At 38.6% G+C, this 19,755-nt stretch overlaps 1 protein-coding gene across 1 annotated transcript in view; it reads left to right on the forward strand.

Moving 5' to 3' along the window:
• Window positions 1–19,755, forward strand: part of LOC126298209 (hemicentin-1-like) — a 748,827-nt gene that overhangs the window by 679,951 nt on the left and 49,121 nt on the right. Inside the window, exons 53-54 of the mRNA XM_049989513.1 lie at window positions 7,879–8,005; window positions 10,814–11,010. Of these exons, the coding sequence (XP_049845470.1) occupies window positions 7,879–8,005; window positions 10,814–11,010 (324 nt within the window). The remainder of the gene's footprint in view (window positions 1–7,878; window positions 8,006–10,813; window positions 11,011–19,755) is intronic.

Below are 19,755 nucleotides of genomic sequence, written 5' to 3' on the forward strand. Positions count from 1 at the left end.
TCCCATTCTTCAAGTAGGGTCGTCGAGCAGATGCACCAAACTATAGACCTATATCTCTGATATCAGTCTGTTGTAGAATTTTAGAACATGTTTCTTGCTCGCATATCATGTCATTTCTGGAAACACAGAATCTAGTCTGTAGGAATCAACATGGATTCCGGAAACAGTGATTGTTTGAGACCCAACTAGCTTTATTTGTTCATGAGACCCAGAAAATATTAGATACAGGCTCCCAGGTTAATGCCATTTTCCTTGACTTCATGAAGGCGCTCGATACAGTTCCGCACTGTCGCCTGATAAACAAAGTAAGAGCCAATGGAATATCAGACCAGCTGTGTGGCTGGATTGAAGAGTTTTTAGTAAACAGAACACAGCATGTTGTTCTCAATGGAGAGACTTCTACAGACATTAAAGTAACCTCTGGCATGCCACAGGGGAGTGTTATGGGACCATTGCTTTTCACAGTATATATAAGTGACCTAGTAGATAGTGTCGGAAGTTCCATGTGGCTTTTCATGGATGATGCTGTAGTATACAGAGAAGTTACAGCATTAGAAAATTGCAGTGAAATGCAGGAAGATCTGCAGCAGATATGCACTTGGTACAGGGAGTGGCAACTGACCCTTAACATAGACAAATGTAATGTATTGCGAATACATAGGAAGAAGGATCCTCTATTGCATGATTATATGATAGCAGAACAAACACTGGTAGCAGTTACTTCTGTAAAATATCTGGGGGTATGGGTGCAGAACAATTTTAAGTGGAATGATCATATAAAATTAATTGTTGGTAAGGCGGGTACCAGGTTGAGATTCATTGGGAGAGTCCTTAGAAAATGTAGTCCATCAACAAAGGAGGTGGCTTACAAAACACTCGTTCGACCTATACCAGAGTATTGCTCATCAGTGTTGGATCCATACCAGGTCGTGTTGATGGAGGAGATAGAGAAGATCCAAAGAAGAGTGGCTCATTTTGTCACAGGGTTATTTGGTAAGCGTGATAGCGTTACGGAGATGTTTAGCAAACTCAAGTGGCAGACTCTGCAAGAGAGGCGCTATGCATCTCGGTGTAGCTTGCTCGCCAGGTTTCGAGAGGGTGCATTTCTGGATGAGGTATTGAATATATTGTTTCCCCCTACTTATACCTCCCGAGGAGATCACAAATGTAAAATTAGAGAGATTCGAGTACGCACGGAGGCTTTCTGGATGTCATTCTTCCCACAAACCATACGCAACTAGAACAGGAAAGGGAGGTAATGACAGTGGCACGTAAAGTGCCCTCTGCCACACACCGTTGGGTGGCTTGCTGAGTATAAATGTAGATGTAGATGTATTGAATACAGCATACAAGATATTTTCTAGGATTCTGAATGGAAGGATAAAAAATTTTGCAGAACATATCCTTTGAGAATACCTATGTAGCTTCTGACCAAAGAAAGGCACCCCTGAGCAGTTGTTTGTCACTGGAAAAAACAATGGAGAAATTTCATGAATATGACATAGATCTCTACTTCCTGTTTGCTGATTTTAAGCAAGCTTTCAATAGCATTAATGGGCCAGCATTGTACAAAGCACTAAAAGAATTGGGAATCTGTGACAAGTTTAGAATGTCAGTTGAATTAACAATGAAGGGCACAAAGGCAAAACTGAGGGTGAACAACAAAATGACAAGGATGAAGTGAAACATAGTGGTGGGGTCTCTGCAGTCCTGCTTAACTTAGCGCAGCACAATCTGATACAAAACAGACAAGAGAAGAACAATAATTACAAAATCCAGTCAGATATGTGCATATGCAGATAATATTGCAATTGTGGCAAGATATGTATACCCTCCTGAAGAAATACATGAAATAATGGAAACAGAAGGAGCAAAAAATGGCTTTACTCTAAATGAAAATAACATAACATATATTGTGCTCCCTGCCGCCGTTGGATAAGCAGCTGCAGCAGCAAGTCGTATAACCCTAGCTTACTTATTTGTTAGATAGTTTAATTAATTTCTTTGCGTGTTTTTGGGTACTTGCATTGTTTAATTCATATATTTCGGGCGTATTATAGTATTTGACAGTTGTAGCATCACGCTTTAGTGTTTACTTCGTAGATTCTTATTTAAATTGCGTGTGAGTTTCGTATAGGAGGTGCAATTTCGAGTTTTAGTTACTGTAATCGTAAATTCAGCAGATTGTAGCGCAGTCGTTAGGCATTTGTACAGGTTAGTTGATACATTCTTAGCCTGTTCCGCTTGCGTTATCTAGGCATGGACTCATGTTTCGGTAACTGTTGTTAAACATCGATTAGAATGGACAGGGACTGCGATTGCTGTGTTCGGATGAGGGCTGACTTGGCATCCCTTCGCTCACAGCTGCAATCGGCGCTGACTTCGGTCGCGCAGCTTGAGGCTGTTGCCAATGGGCACCACTGTGGGGAGCCGAACTCGGGTATCACGGGGATGTCAACCTCGTCCTGTCTGTCCCCAGATCGGTCTGCCGCTGTGGTTGCCCCGGTTGCTGCCCGCAGTGGGGCTGAGCCCTCGCCTGTGGTTGATTGGGAGGTCGTTCCAAGACGTGGCAGGCAGCTAAAGGCGTCCCCGGAGGCTGATCAGAAAGCCTCCCCGGTGCGTCTGACAAACCGGTTTCAGGCACTGTCTCTGGCTGAGCCAGATGCAGCTGCCTGCCCTGTTTCAGAGGATCATTCTCAGCCTTCAAGGTCCGGGCAATCGCAGAGGGTGGGCGTACTGGTAGTTGGGAGCTCCAATGTTAGGAGCGTAATGGGGCCCCTTAGGGATACGGCGGCTAAGGAGGGGAAGAAATCCAGTGTGCACTCCGTGTGCATTCCGGGAGGAGTCATTCCTGATGTGGAAAGGGTCCTTCCGGATGCCATGAAGAGCACAGGGTGCAGCCAGCTGCAGGTGGTGGCACATGTCGGCACTAATGACATGTGTCGCTTTGGATCTGAGGAAATTCTCTCTGGATTCCAGCGGCTATCTGATTTGGTGAAGGCTGCCGGTCTTGCTTACGAGATGAAGGCAGAGCTCACCATCTGCAGCATCGTTGACAGAACCGACTGCGGACCTTTGGTGCAGAGCAGGGTAGAGGGTCTGAATCAGAGGCTCAGACGGTTTTGCGACCATATTGGCTGCAGATTCCTTGACTTGCGCCATAGGGTGGTGGGGTTTCGGGTTCCACTGAATAGGTCAGGAGTTCACTACACTCAGCTGGCGGCTACACGGGTAGCGGAGGCTGTGTGGCGTGGACTGGGCGGTTTTTTAGGTTAGAAGGCCTCGGGAAAGTGCGGGATGGGCTGCAATGTCAAAGGGTGCTTGGCAATTACAGGACGTGCTTGGATCAAGGAACAGTCGGAATTATAGTTGTAAATTGTTGTAGTTGCGCTGGAAAAGTCCCTGAGCTTCAAGCGCTAATAGAAAGCACAGAAGCTGATATCGTTATAGGTACAGAAAGCTGGCTAAAGCCTGAAATAAGTTCTGCAGAAATTTTTACAAAGTCTCAGACGGTGTTCAGGAAAGATAGATTAGGCAGAATTGGTGGTGGAGTGTTTGTGTCTGTCAGTAGTGGTTTATCTTGTAGTGAAGTCGAAGTAGATACTCCGTGCGAATTGGTGTGGGTGGAGGTTATACTTAACAGCCGAATTAAGTTAATAATTGGCTCCTTCTACCGACCCCCAGACTCCGATGATACAGTTGCGGAACAGTTCAGAGAAAGTTTGAGTCTCGTAACAAATAAATACCCCACTCATACGGTTATAGTTGGTGGGGACTTCAACCTACCCTCGGTATGTTGGCAAAAATACTTGTTCAAAACCGGTGGTAGGCAGGAAACGTCTTCCAAGATTGTCCTAAATGCATTCTCCGAAAATTATTTCGAGCAGTTAGTCCACGAACCAACGCGAATTGTAAATGGTTGTGAAAACACACTTGACCTCTTGGCCACAAACAATCCAGAGCTGATAGAGAGCATCATGACTGATACAGGGATTAGTGAGCACAAGGTCATTGTAGCTAGGCTCAATACCATTTCTTCCAAACCCATCAGAAACAAACGCAAAATAATTTTATTTAAAAAAGCGGATAAAGTGCCACTAGAAGCCTTCCTAAAAGACAATTTCCATTCCTTCCGAACTGACTATGCGAATGTAGACGAGATGTGGCTCAAATTCAAAGATATAGTAGCAACAGCAATTGAGATATTCATACCTCATAAATTGGTAAGAGATGGAACGGATCCCCCGTTGTACACAAAAAAGGTCTGAACGCTGCTGCAGAGGCAACGGAAAAAGCATGCGAAGTTCTGAAGAGCGCGAAATCCCGAAGATGGGCTAAAATTTACAGACGCGTGAAATTTGGCACGTACTTCGATGCGAGATGCCTTTAATAGGTTCCACAACGAAACATTGTCTCGAAATTTGGTAGAAAATCCAAAGAAATTCTGGTCGTATGTAAAGTACACAAGCGGCAAGATGCAGTCAATACCTTCGCTGCGCAGTGCCGATGGTACTGTTATCGACGACTGTGCCGCTAAAGCGGAGTTATTGAACGCAGTTTTCCGAAATTCCTTCACCAGGGAAGACAAATGGAATATTCCAGAATTTGAAACACGAACATCTGCTAGCATGAGTTTCTTAGAAGTAGATACCTTAGGGGTTGCGAAGCAACTCAAATCGCTTGATACGGGCAAGTCTTCAGGTCCAGATTGTATACCGATTAGGTTCCTTTCAGATTACGCTGATACTATAGCTCCTTACTTAGCACTCATATACAACCGCTCGCTCACCGATAGATCTGTACCTACAGATTGGAAAATTGCGCAGGTCGCACCAGTGTTCAAGAAGGGTAGTAGGAGTAATCCATTTAACTACAGACCTATATCATTGACGTCGGTTTGCAGTAGGGTTATGGAGCATATACTGTATTCAAACATTATGAACCACCTCGAAGGGAACGATCTATTGACACGTAATCAGCATGGCTTCAGAAAACATCGCTCTTGTGCAACGCAGCTAGCTCTTTATTCGCACGAAGTAATGGCCGCTATCGACAGGGGATCTCAAGTTGATTCCGTATTTCTAGATTTCCGGAAAGCTTTTGACACCGTTCCTCACAAGCGACTTCTAATCAAGCTGCGGAGCTATGGGGTATCGTCTCAGTTGTGCGACTGGATTCGTGATTTCCTGTCAGGAAGGTCGCAGTTCGTAGTAATAGACGGCAAATCATCGAGTAAAACTGAAGTGATATCAGGTGTTCCCCAGGGAAGCGTCCTGGGACCTCTACTGTTGCTGATCTATATAAATGACCTGGGTGACAATCTGAGCAGTTCTCTTAGACTGTTCGCAGATGATGCTGTAATTTACCGTCTAGTAAGGTCATCCGAAGACCAGTATCAGCTGCAAAGCGATTTAGAAAAGATTGCTGTATGGTGTGTCAGGTGGCAGTTGACGCTAAATAACGAAAAGTGTGAGATGATCCACATGAGTTCCAAAAGAAATCCGTTGGAATTCGATTACTCGATAAATAGTACAATTCTCAAGGCTGTCAATTCAACTAAGTACTTGGGTGTTAAAATTACGAACAACTTCAGTTGGAAGGACCACATAGATAATATTGTCGGGAAGGCGAGCCAAAGGTTGCGTTTCATTGGCAGGAGACTTAGAAGATGCAACAAGTCCACTAAAGACACAGCTTACACTACACTCGTTCGTCCTCTGTTAGAATATTGCTGCGCGGTGTGGGATCCTTACCAGGTGGGATTGACGGAGGACATCGAAAGGGTGCAAAGAAGGGCAGCTCGTTTTGTATTATCACGTTATAGGGGAGAGAGTGTGGCAGATATGATACACGAGTTGGGATGGAAGTCATTACAGCATAGACGTTTTTCGTCGCGGTGAGACCTTTTTACGAAATTCAGTCACCAACTTTCTCTTCCGAATGCGAAATTATTTTGTTGAGCCCAACCTACATAGGTAGGAATGATCATCAAAATAAAATAAGAGAAATCAGAGCTCGAACAGAAAGGTTTAGGTGTTCGTTTTTCCCGCTCGCTGTTCGGGAGTGGAATAGTAGAGAGATAGTATGATTGTGGTTCAATGAACCCTCTGCCAAGCACTTAAATGTGAATTGCAGAGTAGTCATGTAGATGTAGATGGTAATGTCCAATTGTGAGGCCAGAAGAACATCACATGACCTAAACACCTCTAATAAATGTGCTAAACTGCTTCCATTACCAAGATGTCCTTTTAATCACTAATAATAATATGAGACATTGTATTCGAGAAAGGATACAAGCAGGAAACAGAGACTATTATGCAAACTTATATGTATTTAAGAATTCCCTTGCATTACCAGTTGTCACACTTGGGTCAGAAATCTGAATGATGAGATTAGTAGATATAAACAACCTAAGGGCATTTTAAAGAAAAGTACTGCAAAAAGTTTATGGGTCTGTGGGAGAGGCAGATGTATGGAGAATAAGGTAAGTACAAGAGCATACACAAGGAAAATGTGTAACAAAATTTATTAAATCTCAAAGAATATGCTGATTAGGACATATGAAAAGGATGACAGATGACAGGATGTCTTTCCACCAGAAGGGAGTGCCGATCAAGAGCCGGATGGCTGGACAGAGCGTTGGCTGACCTTAAAAGAGGTGGAGATCCACGGATGGAAGAGAAAAGCAGAGAACAGCTGTGTGGAGGAAGAGTGTTGGGAAAGCCAAGGCCCATCTTGGGAAAGCCAAGGCCCATCAATGGCTGTAGTGTCAAAGAAGAAGAAGTATATGTTTTTAGTTTGTTTCATAAATTTTTGGAATTTGCTGAAACACATGAGAATCCACAGGGTAACCTGTTATACCAATAGAGCCCAAAAGCTATTTCAGCAAGTCTCCACAATGCCTCATCTGGAGAAAGTTGTGAGCAGATTTCTGTGAAATAGATTTTATAAAAAATGTTTTCTTAAGAATCCATTTGATTTATTTGCATCTACCATGGGCGAGGCCCAGTCAGTAGTAGAAATGGATCTGATAATTTTTGTTTCTTGTGATTTCTCCACTTGTTTCAGTGTTTCTTTGAGATCAAATGGAACTAATTGAGCCCTACAAAATTTTGTAGTAGCTGTTGGTGTACTTGTAATGTATGTTTGGAGTTGAGTTGTGGACCACAGCCAGTGGGGAAAAGTAGTGCAATCACTATGCAAAGATCATCTGTTTCAGTGAAAGGAATGGAAGTAGAGGTGGAATTATTTAATAGTGTACTGAGGAACCAAACATGGTGAGAGTAACTAGGTTCAAATACATTTACCACACCTGGTAAATGGGCTACTATAATTTCTACTGTTTATCCTACTTTTTGTATGAAACTTGACTGAAAATTTCCTGTTTATTCAAAAACATGAACTATTTGCAACATTTGCCCCCAGGACAAATTGACTAATTTCAATCCTTCCTGTCAAATTTCCCTATCTGGCATGTAGTGTAAGAGAACAGATGTTTTTATTGCCATTCTACACAAGAGATGATCATTGAATTGTAATTGTTGACACTACCACCTGTAATTTTATAGCCTTGCAAAGTTTTTGTGCTTATATACTTACAAAAGCACACTCTTCTTATTTTGAGTGTATTTGTGTGTCTGTAATTTCCAAATCTATTTAATAAAATATGGAAACATGAAAGAACACCACTCAGTAGATACAGCAAGTAAAGTCAAAATTCGATAGCTGGCTTTTTTTTATATATGCCTGTCCATTGCACATCATCCTGCTATGATGAGTGGTGGTCTGCCTTAATCTCTCTTTTTACTTTCCATTCAGTATATGCAATTATATTCAGATTTAGCTAAGTACATATTTTGGTATTATGTTTATTTACAGATATTAATGAATGCAATTCTGTACCAAAAGTTTGCACAAATGAACAGACATGTCTGAACAAGAAAGGCTCATACCTCTGTTTGGATACACCATGCCCTGAGGGATATGAGAGAGATCCACATACAAAGTAAGAGAACTGATATTAGTTTTCGTTGCTCACTAACTTGCTATAAGACAGGCATTCAACTTATATAAAACTTTGTTGAATGTTTCTATTAGAAACTGCTCATCTTGATAATAAAGATAAATTCATGACAAGCTGATGGGTGATTTAAAACTTTGACTGCTATAGATATGCTTTCTGTACACCATGATGAGTGCTGATTTATGTAATATGTTGAAATTTAGCTGTATATTTTTTAGCTATTTCCTGTCAATAGTGGGCAAATCAAATCAGAATTTTATTGATACAATCAGGAATGTCAAATTTTTAGAAGCAAGTGTTCCAAAATATATGACACACGCAGCTACAAAAAACAAGCAAGGAGGAAACAAAATCACTTACTGAATCACTAAAGACTGAAGACTCACATTAGTATGATAAAGTATGAAGTAGACTTATGAAGATCTGTCCACCATACACTAGTTTTGTGCTTGGTCACCTGTGCAATATGTCTTTCAAGTGTGATCAGTTTCCAGACATTTTATAAAACTCTTAAGTAAAACACTTTACAAAAAGAAAGAAAGATATAATAGTCTTGCTAGCAGTGTTCATGAACATTTTAGAGAATGTATTGAAACTCATTTTCATATTTATTTGTGAAGCAGTTGCAGGACAAAGTTGAAGTGTGTCCTTTGCTTCAACAAAAACATCTGACTGTCAGGAATGATGTAATTTTCTGTAACCGAGACAACACAGTATTATAGGAAAAGCTGAAAAATGATTCATTTCTTATCTAAACTATAGGACACAGCAGGTTGTCCTCCAGTGTCAATGAACAAATTTGAATCTCACTTGGATTCTGATTTGTATAACAAATTTCAGCAGCAGATTTTTACCATTTCTGAGACTTTCTGGAAGACCTGGAGAGAAGTTATGGTTATCTGTCATATTACTGTGGGATACCCTATATTAGTTGAGGTATGGCTCTAGACAGAATTTTTGAGCTTCAGAGTCACTTTCAACTGTTGATTTACTACAAAATGCTTTATGAATGGCATTCTTAAACTTCTGAACATCCTCAAAGATATACATTTATTCATGTAAATATATGCTGAAATAAGAAATGGGTGAAATATAGCCAAAACCAGTATCAAGAAGCAACTGTCCAACCTAGAGAGATGACAGAATGTGAAAACTGAGCAGTAACCAGAGAGGCACTCAGAGCCCCAGATTCATCATTGTCTATCTGATGTGCACCCAGTACTTCAGTGACCATGAGGACCATTAACAGACAGCTCACAAAAAGGGGGCTTAGCTCACGACGCCCGTTGCACTAACAACCATTGACCTCTTTACACCAACAAGCTCATTTGCAGTGGTGTCAGGCATATTTGGCCTGGAATCTCATTGACTGGAGTTGAATTGTCTTCAGTGATGAGTCCCACTTTGAACTGAGCCCCAATGATGAGTGAATAGACGTCCGGAGATGCTCTAGATGGTGGTGGGGAGCCGACATGATGGTCGTCCACCATACGGCTCGACAACCAGGAGTGTTGATCTGCGATGCCATTTTGTTTCATATCAGGACCCTTTTGGTTGTCACCTGCAGCTGTCTTACAGCACAGCAGTATGTCAACACTGTTTTGTGCCATGTTTTGTTGCCCTTTCTGGCAAGCCATCCTAGGTTTATATTTCAGCAAGTAATGCACACCCACATATGGTGAGAGTTTCTACTGCTTATCTTCATGCTTGCCAAACCCTACCTTGGCCAGCAAGGTTGCCAGATCTCTCCCCAACTGAGAATGTTTGAAGCATTATGGGCAGGGGCCTCCAAACGGCTCAGAATTTTGATGATCTATCATCCCAGATGGACAGAATTTGGCATTTTATCCCTCAGGAGGACATCCAAAAATTCTTATCAATCAATGTCAAGCCAAATAACTACTTACATAAGGGGGAGAGGTGGACCTATGCGTTATTGACTTGCTCGATTTATGAAGCTCTTTCTCTTGAGTAAATCATACATTTTTTTATTGTAATCATTTGTTTGTTTTATATCTTCTGTGCTAGATTAGATGTCCATTTCATTTCAATAGATTCACAGTGATGAGATCCTCCAGGATGTAGAACATGTACACTATAAAGCTGAAGGTGAACATTGTAATGTTAGTTTATCCCATTACAAATATGGTAGCAAACATCTTTGAGAACAAAAAGGCATGTTTTCTACAAGAAGAGGCTAACAGTGCAATCAAAGTAGGACACAACACATGCCAGCTGACTCTCATGAGGAATAACTAAAGTAGATCATCAAGATGCAAATTCTGATTGCCATTTCAGGAGTCTGTAATGATATGAAACATTTCAGTCACACAACAAAGTCAAGAAACCTGACTGCACAGAAATGTACACTGCTTGGGTTCTGAGAGTCTTGCCCAGATAGATGCATGGTAATAATGACAATAATAAGCTTGTTTTTGGCAAGACAGTTTAGCACTTACAGAGGAATAAGTTCAAATAGTGAAACAATATAGCTGATTGAAACTTCACAACAGTTTTATCAGGACTGCAGTGCTGCTGTGTAATTCTTCTTAAAATTTTAATATATCAGCTAACTTGTTCCATAATATGATGGGCACTGCATTTTTCATATTAACTGATTAACGTGAAAAATAATTGTGGCATCTTGACACTGAAAATCAATCAATGTTTTTTTTTCAGCTGAATAAACTATGTAGTTGTTTATTCATTAATTTGTGCTATTCGTATGCATATTCCTGCTGTTAGGATATATGTGATGATATATATTTTCAACAACAATATTGATTTTAGCTACTGCCTGATCTATTGTGATGAACGGCACACATGTAATGAGGGAGCTAAATTAACACAGACCGTTAGCTTCATGGTTTTGACACCAGAGACATCTTCCATACAACCATATCAAGACCTGATGCAGTTTTCTGTTCAAGGTGATAATGGCAAGCAGTTACCTCGTACGAGGTACCGAATTGTTGAAAACGAATTAGGTAAGCAAATTTTAATTTAAGATTACAGTAACAAAACATCCAGATATGTTATAGGTATAATAGCAGCAAAGCAAAAGAAACTCTGATAGAAATTTCAGATAAGTTTGAGTTCTCATGGTAGCATACTACCTAAATAATTTCTCATAATAAAATTAACTTCCTTGAGAGAGTCTACTTGGGTCTACTAGAGTAAAGTCCATAAAATCTGTATAATTTGCAAATGAATTTGACACCCTCAAAAGAGGTGAAAATACAGGTAACATTTTTCACTTACATCTTTATTGTGTTCTTTTTTGTAAAAAGATATTGTTCTATTTTTTTGTTTTTCATTTTTTCTTGACAACATTTTGTGAATTATGTAGTGACCAATTGCATGACCAACTAGCTTTTGTTCATATGGTCTCATGGAAGCTAATGAACTAATTAAATAAAAATTAAATTGATTTATATCTGTGAAGTTCTCCTCAGTTATGTTGTGCACAAAAAGTTACATGTGATATAAAAAACAATTCAGAATAATGCTGGCACAGGATGCATAAATTACCTAACAATTATCACTACTGAATGAGTTTACAAATGCTAATTGGTGCAACATAATGGAACAACATTACTTAGTAATATAGAGTGACTTTTTTCATGCATCATTATCTCCACCACCACTACATTTATCATAATGCATCCACCACCTTGGAAGAGTAAGATAAAGACTATTCTTGGAATTAGTGCTCTTTAATTTTCTTTTGTCTAAAATTTCTACAATTACTTGGTACTACCCCTCTGTAGTGATCCAAAATAGCATCTCAGATTAAAGAATAAAAGATTTATCAATAGTGAAATCACAATTATATATCTTGAATGATTACATCATGATTCTCATCCTCAAGATAACCTGTTATTAACTATCACATTGAGACTTCATAAACAATTAAGCCTTCAGTATAACAGAGAAGAATGTCATTCCAAACTGTGCTATTTGCATGATCTTTCTCTTACATGTGGTTGCTATTTCATTTGTTTCAAATTGATTTACCATTGACTCACCCTCTGAAATATACTTGTTCCACAGTGTGATATGTGTAATCATGTCACCTTACTCCACGGAAGTTATATTAAAATTACAGGTTTTCACATTTCCATTAACATTACAGAAAGCATATGATTACTCAGAGTAACCCAATAGACATACAGCACATAATAACTATTGCCATGCAGTAGTTTAATTACACTCACACAATCTTTTAGTACCTACTGATAAACATATATTCAAAAGTAAGCTTATTCAGAAAGTGGAGCATACATCTCAATCAGGATGCTGAAATATTTATGGGGCAAGATGGAGCTTAATCACAATACAATTTGCATACAAAAGTGTCCAAAATATGGAATTAGAAGAGTTCTTAAATGGAGGATACATATTTAGAAATGAAACAAAATTGTAAAACCTCTTTCACGAAGGAAAACACAGTTAACAGGAGAAATGGTTAACCCTAGCGACCAAAAATTCTTTTCAGCATCATGGCATACTTTCTGTGATGTGGCTGAAGTTCTCTATTGGTTGATGATTTATTCCCTTGAAAGGGCTCTATTGTGATGTAAATTAATCATCAGTGGATATTGATGTGATACAGTTTACCTGCTCAATGCATTTCTCAAATATTCCATATAGTCTACATCTGGAAGCCTCATTGGGCACTCCATGCAGTGGATATCTTCAGCTCCATACAGTTTATCCAAAGGAGCTATATGAGACAGGGGTATTTCATATTCTAAGAAGTAGTTCGGACAAACTACACATCTTAAAAGTCAAATTTGTGGCCATAGTACCGTTGGGAATTAACAATGTTCCTTCAACCTGCAGTAATGATGGGAATCCTATCCAGCATGATGCTTCATGACATTGGGCTTTCATCACCACTAATCTGGTGTGTTTCCAACATTTTCCTTTGATTTAAATCAAGGAAAATTAGGATTTGATCTCCCATTGGCAATGAAGTTGTAAGAGAGGGATCATGTGAGTGTAACGGCGACCACTTTCACTTCATATGGCGTATCATAGGCATCATTCTCCAGTGGAGTAGGATTCAGGTGCATTAAGCATGTTTGTGGTCCTGGCTCATTTGCTGAATGCAAAATAAGTGGACCTGTTACTGCACTGTCATGAGTGAGATTCACAGTTTGTCAGAAAACTGCAGTTCTGAGGCAGCTTTGAGCACTACAGAATTTTTTTTTTTTTTTTTTAAACATCACTGCTTTTTGTAATGGAGTGAAGGTCAGACATTGCTCTTACACTGATCTGTTGTGATCTGTGTTTAAGAGTTATTACCAAAGTGCTGAAATAAAGCTTTATTCCATATTTAATAATTGCTGTGACAGTGGTCAATGTCTGATCATAAAAGCATCTGAGAACTTTACTGTGCAGAAGATAGGGTGGAACAGCATCTTCGTGACAGTTTATAGTAAACTTATCTGTGAGACTACATTCTACTCACAACAAAATTGCAAACTTGACTGAGATATTATGAGTCTAATGAGCTGTTCTTTGTCATCTATGAATCACAGACATATTGAGAGCTGGAAGTAGTCCTTCCCTATACAAATAGCAGAATTCAGATCTGTGGGGGGAACATTTCTTATTATCATGATGATTTTCACCTTTTCCTTCTTTCATTTCCTCTTTTTCTCATTATGATTAGATTTTGGATACTGGTTCAGATGAACAATAACAAAACAGTATACTGTAACTGTGAAGCAGCAGCAGCCTTCAAAGTAATGGCTTTTCTAGTAATCATGTACAGTGCTAATTTCCAGCCATTTAGGTGTAAACAGACCATGGAATGTACATTTAATGAATAATATAAGTACTAATAATTAATGATAGATGTTAATTTAGTCTGTTGGTTCATTTCATTTGTGTGGTGTACTGTGACTCTCTCTTCACACCTGAAGTTCTTAGCTCATTATGTATAATGAATGAATTCAGAAATGCCATTCTCTGCTAACATATGAATTATTTTGTATTTTCATTTGATTTATTATTGGTCCTGTAGATCATACAATTTGTACAGCAAAGCACATCATGATATCGGACAAGTCAATTTGAAAAATTGTGTTAAGATGTTATATGACGAGAGATGACAGTAGCGGCACATAACTCACATAGCTAAATACATATAGGATATATAGAAAAATTATAAAAAAAGGTGGTGTATGATGAGAGATGATGGTGGTGCATACTGCACATAGCAGAATACATATAAGAGATATGGTCAGAATATGAGTAACAAACAATAGTTAAATTATCTTACTAAGTAGAAATATCTACAAGTGAACATACAGCTTATTACAAGTAATAAAAATATTGTGGTACATAGTTCACATAGCAGAATACATATATGAGATACAGATAGAATATAGATAAGATACAGTAATTAAATTATATTACTAAGTAGAAACATCTACAACTGAATAAACAGCTTATTGCAAGTAATTAAAATTTTGTTTCAAGAAATTCATGTACAGAATAGAAACAGTGATTTAGTAGCAATTCCTTTAATTCAATTCTCATTATTTTTGGGTTTATGCTTGTTTTTATGTCTCTTGGGAGGTGGTTGTATATTTTAATCCCCATACCTTTAACCCCATTCACATATAATTTTGTGTTGTGAGCTATAACTTGTAACTGTGTTTTGTTTCTGGTATCATGTGTGTGGCAGTCTGCATTTCTGTCAAGGGTGTCCAAGTGCTGTACTGTAAAACAAGCTAGTTCCAATATATAGAGGCATGGCAGTGGCAGGAATTATAGCTGTTGAAATAGTGGTTTACAGTGTTCATTTCTATTTTTACATTTCATTATTCTTTCTACTTATTTTTGTAACTTGAAAATTGTGAGAGAATCTGAGCTCTTTCACCAGAAGATAATTCCATAGCTCAAGACAGACTCAACCAGGGCATGGTACACCAGCTTCAAGGTATCTACACTGCAAGTGTCTTTTAATGATCATAATAGATAGCAGGTTTTACTAAGCTCTTGTGACAATGCCTCAATATGTGGTTTCCAATTTAGTGTGTTACTGATGGTAAGTCCAAGAAATTTGGTGTCCTGCCTGTTTGTAATGTCATCTTTGCCAGTAACTATAACTGCATTGAAGGGAGTTAGATTTTGTCTAGTATGGAAGTTCATACTTACAGTTTGTGAGTATTTATGAGTAGTCTATTTTCTTCAAACTGCGATTGTAAATGACAAGTAGTTTCATAAACTGCATCTTGCATTGTGTCACCTCTAATGGTTATCAGGGTATTTGTGTAGTACACATACAGAAAGGAGCTGGCATTTGGCATGTGTTCTGGGAGATCATTTATGAACAATATGAAAAGAACAGGGCCAAGGACAGATCCCTGAGGGACGCCATTTGTTGTATGTAGTATATCTGACCTGCAGTGCCTGAATGTCTCTGATTTTCTTATTTCTACATATTGCTTTCTTTGACTGAGGTAGCTACGGAACCAATCGTGGGCTACACCTCTAATCCCATACTTAGGGAGTTTCATAAGCAGCAGCTTGTGGTCGACCATGTCAAAGGTCTTGGACTGATCAAGAAATATACCGACAGCGGTTTGTTTATCGTCAACGAAACTTGAGCACTTTTCTAGAAATGCATACAGAGCATGTACGGTGGACCTATTTTTCCGAAATCCATATTGGGAAGATGTGATTATGTTAGAATTTAAACATATTTCTAATCTAGTTAACATATAGTATTCAAATATTTTTGAGAAGGCAGATAGTATAGCAATTGGCCTATAGTTTTTCATGTCTGTTTTCTCTCCCATCTTGTAGAGAGGTATAATTTTAGCAAGTTTTAGCTGGTTTGGAAATGTTCCCTCTAGAAATGAGGTATTTATGATATTTGACAGGGGTCCACTGATGTAATTTGAACACTTATGAAGTAAGAAGCAGGGTATCAGATCATGGCCTGCAGAATAAATCTTTTTGACTCTTTTTTTAATAATATCTTCAGTTTCATACGGTGTTGTAGGAGACAGGAGAAAGGAGTTCAGAGGAGTATTATTTTTGAGACAAGAGTGTGCAGTGTCTGGAGAGTTAGTCAGGAGATTTGTGGGAGGAGAGTGAACAGTATTTGAAGAGTTGGTTAGGAGATTTGTGGAAATTTCTGAAAAATAGCTGTTGAATTTATTGGCAATTTTATGTGCATTTTCAGTCTTTTGTCCTTCTATACTTAGTGTGATTTTATCCTATACCCTTAACTTTCTGTCAGTCTGTTCATTTACTATACCTCAGATTGTCTTACATTTTTTGGAAGAGCACCTAATTGTTTTATCATTATGAGATTTTTTAGCCCATTTGATGACTCTCCTGTATGTGTTTTTGTAAATTTCATAGTATACCTTGAGCTCTTTGGATTTACCACTGTCCAGTTTGCTAAGTCTGTGCAGCAGCCTCATCTTTTCTGATGAGGTTTTAATACCTTTTGTGACCCAAGCATTCTGTTTGTTGTTAGTGATAGTCTTTGTTTTCTCTGGGAAATGGCAATTAAAGTAATTTTAGTGACATCTAGCTTGAACTAGTTGACTACTATCAAATATTCCAATTATTGTCTTGTTTAAACTTTTAATAGTGAAGATCAGTTCTGTTCATTTTCCTTTTATTGATTTACTCTGTGTGTAGTTCTGTATCCAGAACCAGTTCAGTTATATTTCGCGGCTTTGCCTTACTTTCCAAGTATGCATACTTAGTGTTATACCGCAATCCTAAGTCTATTTGGTATAGATTAACTAATTAAATATGTTCATTAGTGTGCTCTTCAAACTTGCCATTAAAGGTTTTTCTTTTATATATGTATTATTCCACTTATCGCAAAAAGTTCGTTTTGGTTACATTTGGCTGTTTAGTCCTAATTTTTGATTGTGCATATTTAGCATTATAACACAAATTTAAGTGCATTTGGTAATAGTTTACTTATGTATTAGTTTCCAAAACATATTTAGTGTCCTTTTGCATCTGTATTTAATATATTATCGTTATCACTTAGTAAATCTCTTAACTAAGTTCCAGTCTACCATGGATACTTAGTGTGTGAGCTGCAGTAGGAAAGTTAATTCAGGGGCTTTGTGCAGCTGTTGTGACAGGTGGTTTCATTGGGGAAATTGTAGCACAGTGGTAATTGGGGAAGCAAACAAGACTCTTCCATTCTTTTGCACGGTTTGCTCAAGAGATAGGATTATAGCTGAACAGGAGGAGAAAATTAGAGCCCTTCAGGCTGATTTAGACAGAGCGATGGAGGAACTGAGAAGGTTAAGGGGGAGGAGGGCAAACAGCAGTGGGAAGTGGTAGCTGGGAACAGGGGCCACAGAAAGAGGACATTGTCTGACAGTTTCCCCATTGGCATAACCAATAGATTTGCCTTGCTGCCACAGTTAAGTAAGGAAGAGGCTCCAGTAGAAGTAGATGTCGTTAAGATGCAACAGACTCTCACTAGGAAACCAACTGTTTCAAAAAAGTAGAAAGTAAGATGAAAGTTCTGTTGCTAGGTAGCAGCCATGGAAGAGGTGTGGGCCAGATTTTGCAGGAAAATTTAGGTGACAGGTACCAGGTCACAAACTTTTTCAAGCCAAGTGTAAGTCTTAGGCAGGTGGTAGAGGATATAGGTTCCTTGTGCAAGGGATTCACAAAGCAGGATCATGTGATGATAGTGGATGGAGTGGGAAACAGTATTGACAGGGATCAGGGCTACAGTATTGAGTGTGACCTGGTGAAAATAGCCTTGGCAACGACCCATACCAATAATTTGGGGCTTGTGCCTGCTTTCGTATGACATGATCAGCCCCAGTTGAACAGCTCTGTCAGGAGGGTAAATATGTAGTTGGATCACTTGTGTAGGGCAGCCATTCTGTCAGACATTGGATTGGTTCCTGTCGAGGCTATTGAGAGGGGGGATTTCACAAGACATGGCCTACATCTCTATTGGAAAGGGGAGGGTAAACTGGGTTGTTAGCAAAATCACTAAAGGGGGACACTAGTACTCATGGATGTACCTCTTTTTTAGACTAATATCAGAGTCGAATGAGAAGTTCAGGCAGGCAGGTGCTAAAGAGGTCCTAAACTCACAAAAATCAGGAAAGTAAATAATAATGTTACCATATTTAAGCAAAATATTGGTGGATTAAAGAAAAAAAAGTAGATTCTCACAAAAGTAAAGTAAAAAATAATGTTACCATTTTTCACCAAAATATTCCAGGATTGAAGAATAGTAGATGAGCTCCTGGTTTGTTTAGATGACATTGAATCTGAAAATGTAATAGATATATTATGCCTGTCTGAGCATCACATTGTGTCTGATATGGAAAAGGTCAATATCAGTGGTTATAAACTAGGTGTGCATATGAGTAGAGAGAATAAGGTGGGAGAGGGGTTGCCATATATGTCAAAAGTTATCACTGTGTAGAAAGCTTAGATACACAAAAGTTTTGTCTAGAGCGATATATAGAAGCATGTGCCTGTCAACTTAAACTGAAGGAGGGCTCTTTTATAATTGTAACAGTATATAGGTCCTCTTCAGGAAACTTTCATTTATTCCTGGAAAACTTGGATGCTTTGTTGTGCTATCTGTCAAATAGGGGAAAGCAAATTATTATTTGTGGGGACTTCAATGTTGATTCACTGAAAGAGTGTAATAGGAAGAATGACCTGGAAGTCTTGCTTGGTTCTTTCAATTTGACATCTGTCATTAATTTTTCTACTCGGGGAGCAAAGGACAGCAGCACATTGATAGATAACTCTTTTATACACCAAGATATGTTTAAAAACATAAATTATTGTCCTGTTGAGAATGGGCTTTCTGATCATGATGCTCAGCTAGTTACAGTATATGACATAGCTCCGTTCAGTAATTCAAAACTACCCTCCAAAGTTGTGCATTCAATTAATGACTCAACAATTAGAAATTTCAGAGAAAATCTTCAGCAATTAGACTGGGATGAGGTGGACAAGGAACCTGATGCTAATTTAAAATATAACTTATTTCATGATACACTTGTAAGAGAATTTGAAAACTGTTTCTCCAAGAAAGTATTAAAATCTAATTATAAGAAACCATGCAAAAAACCTTGGCTTACTAAAGGAATAAAAAAATCTTGTAACCACAAAAGGGAACTGTATCTAACAACAAGAAAGGGTAATGACCCAAACAGCCAAATATTATAAAGACTACTGTGCTACATTAAGAAAGGTTATTAAAAAGTCCAGAAGCATGTGCATCATGTCTGAGATTAATAACTCTGATAACAAAATCAAAACAATTTGGAATAGTATTATAATGGAGACCAGGAAAACAAGAGTACAGGATGATGGCCATCACCATCATAGCGTTTGGAAACTTGATAAACAACAAGCTGGAAGTAAAAAACATTTTGAATAATCATTTTTTAAATGTTGTAGAGAAAATAGGATCTAAATGTTCATTAGAAGAAGCAAGACAGTTAATGGAAGAGGCCTTACTCACACCATTTGATACAATTGAAATTCCACCTACCTCTCCTTCTGAAAGTAGGAAGATAATAAACTCTCTCAAGAATAAAAACTCACATGGAATTGATGGCATTTCCAGCAGGATAATAAAAGTTTGTTCCCAAGAGATAAGTGGGATTCTTAGCCACATATGTAATACCTTTCTGAAGCAGGGTATTTTCCCAGATAGACTGAAGTGTGCCATTGTTAAACCACTGCAT

The sequence above is a fragment of the Schistocerca gregaria genome, chromosome X (genome assembly GCF_023897955.1).
Source record: "Schistocerca gregaria isolate iqSchGreg1 chromosome X, iqSchGreg1.2, whole genome shotgun sequence".
Classification (NCBI taxonomy): Eukaryota; Metazoa; Arthropoda; class Insecta; order Orthoptera; family Acrididae; genus Schistocerca; species Schistocerca gregaria.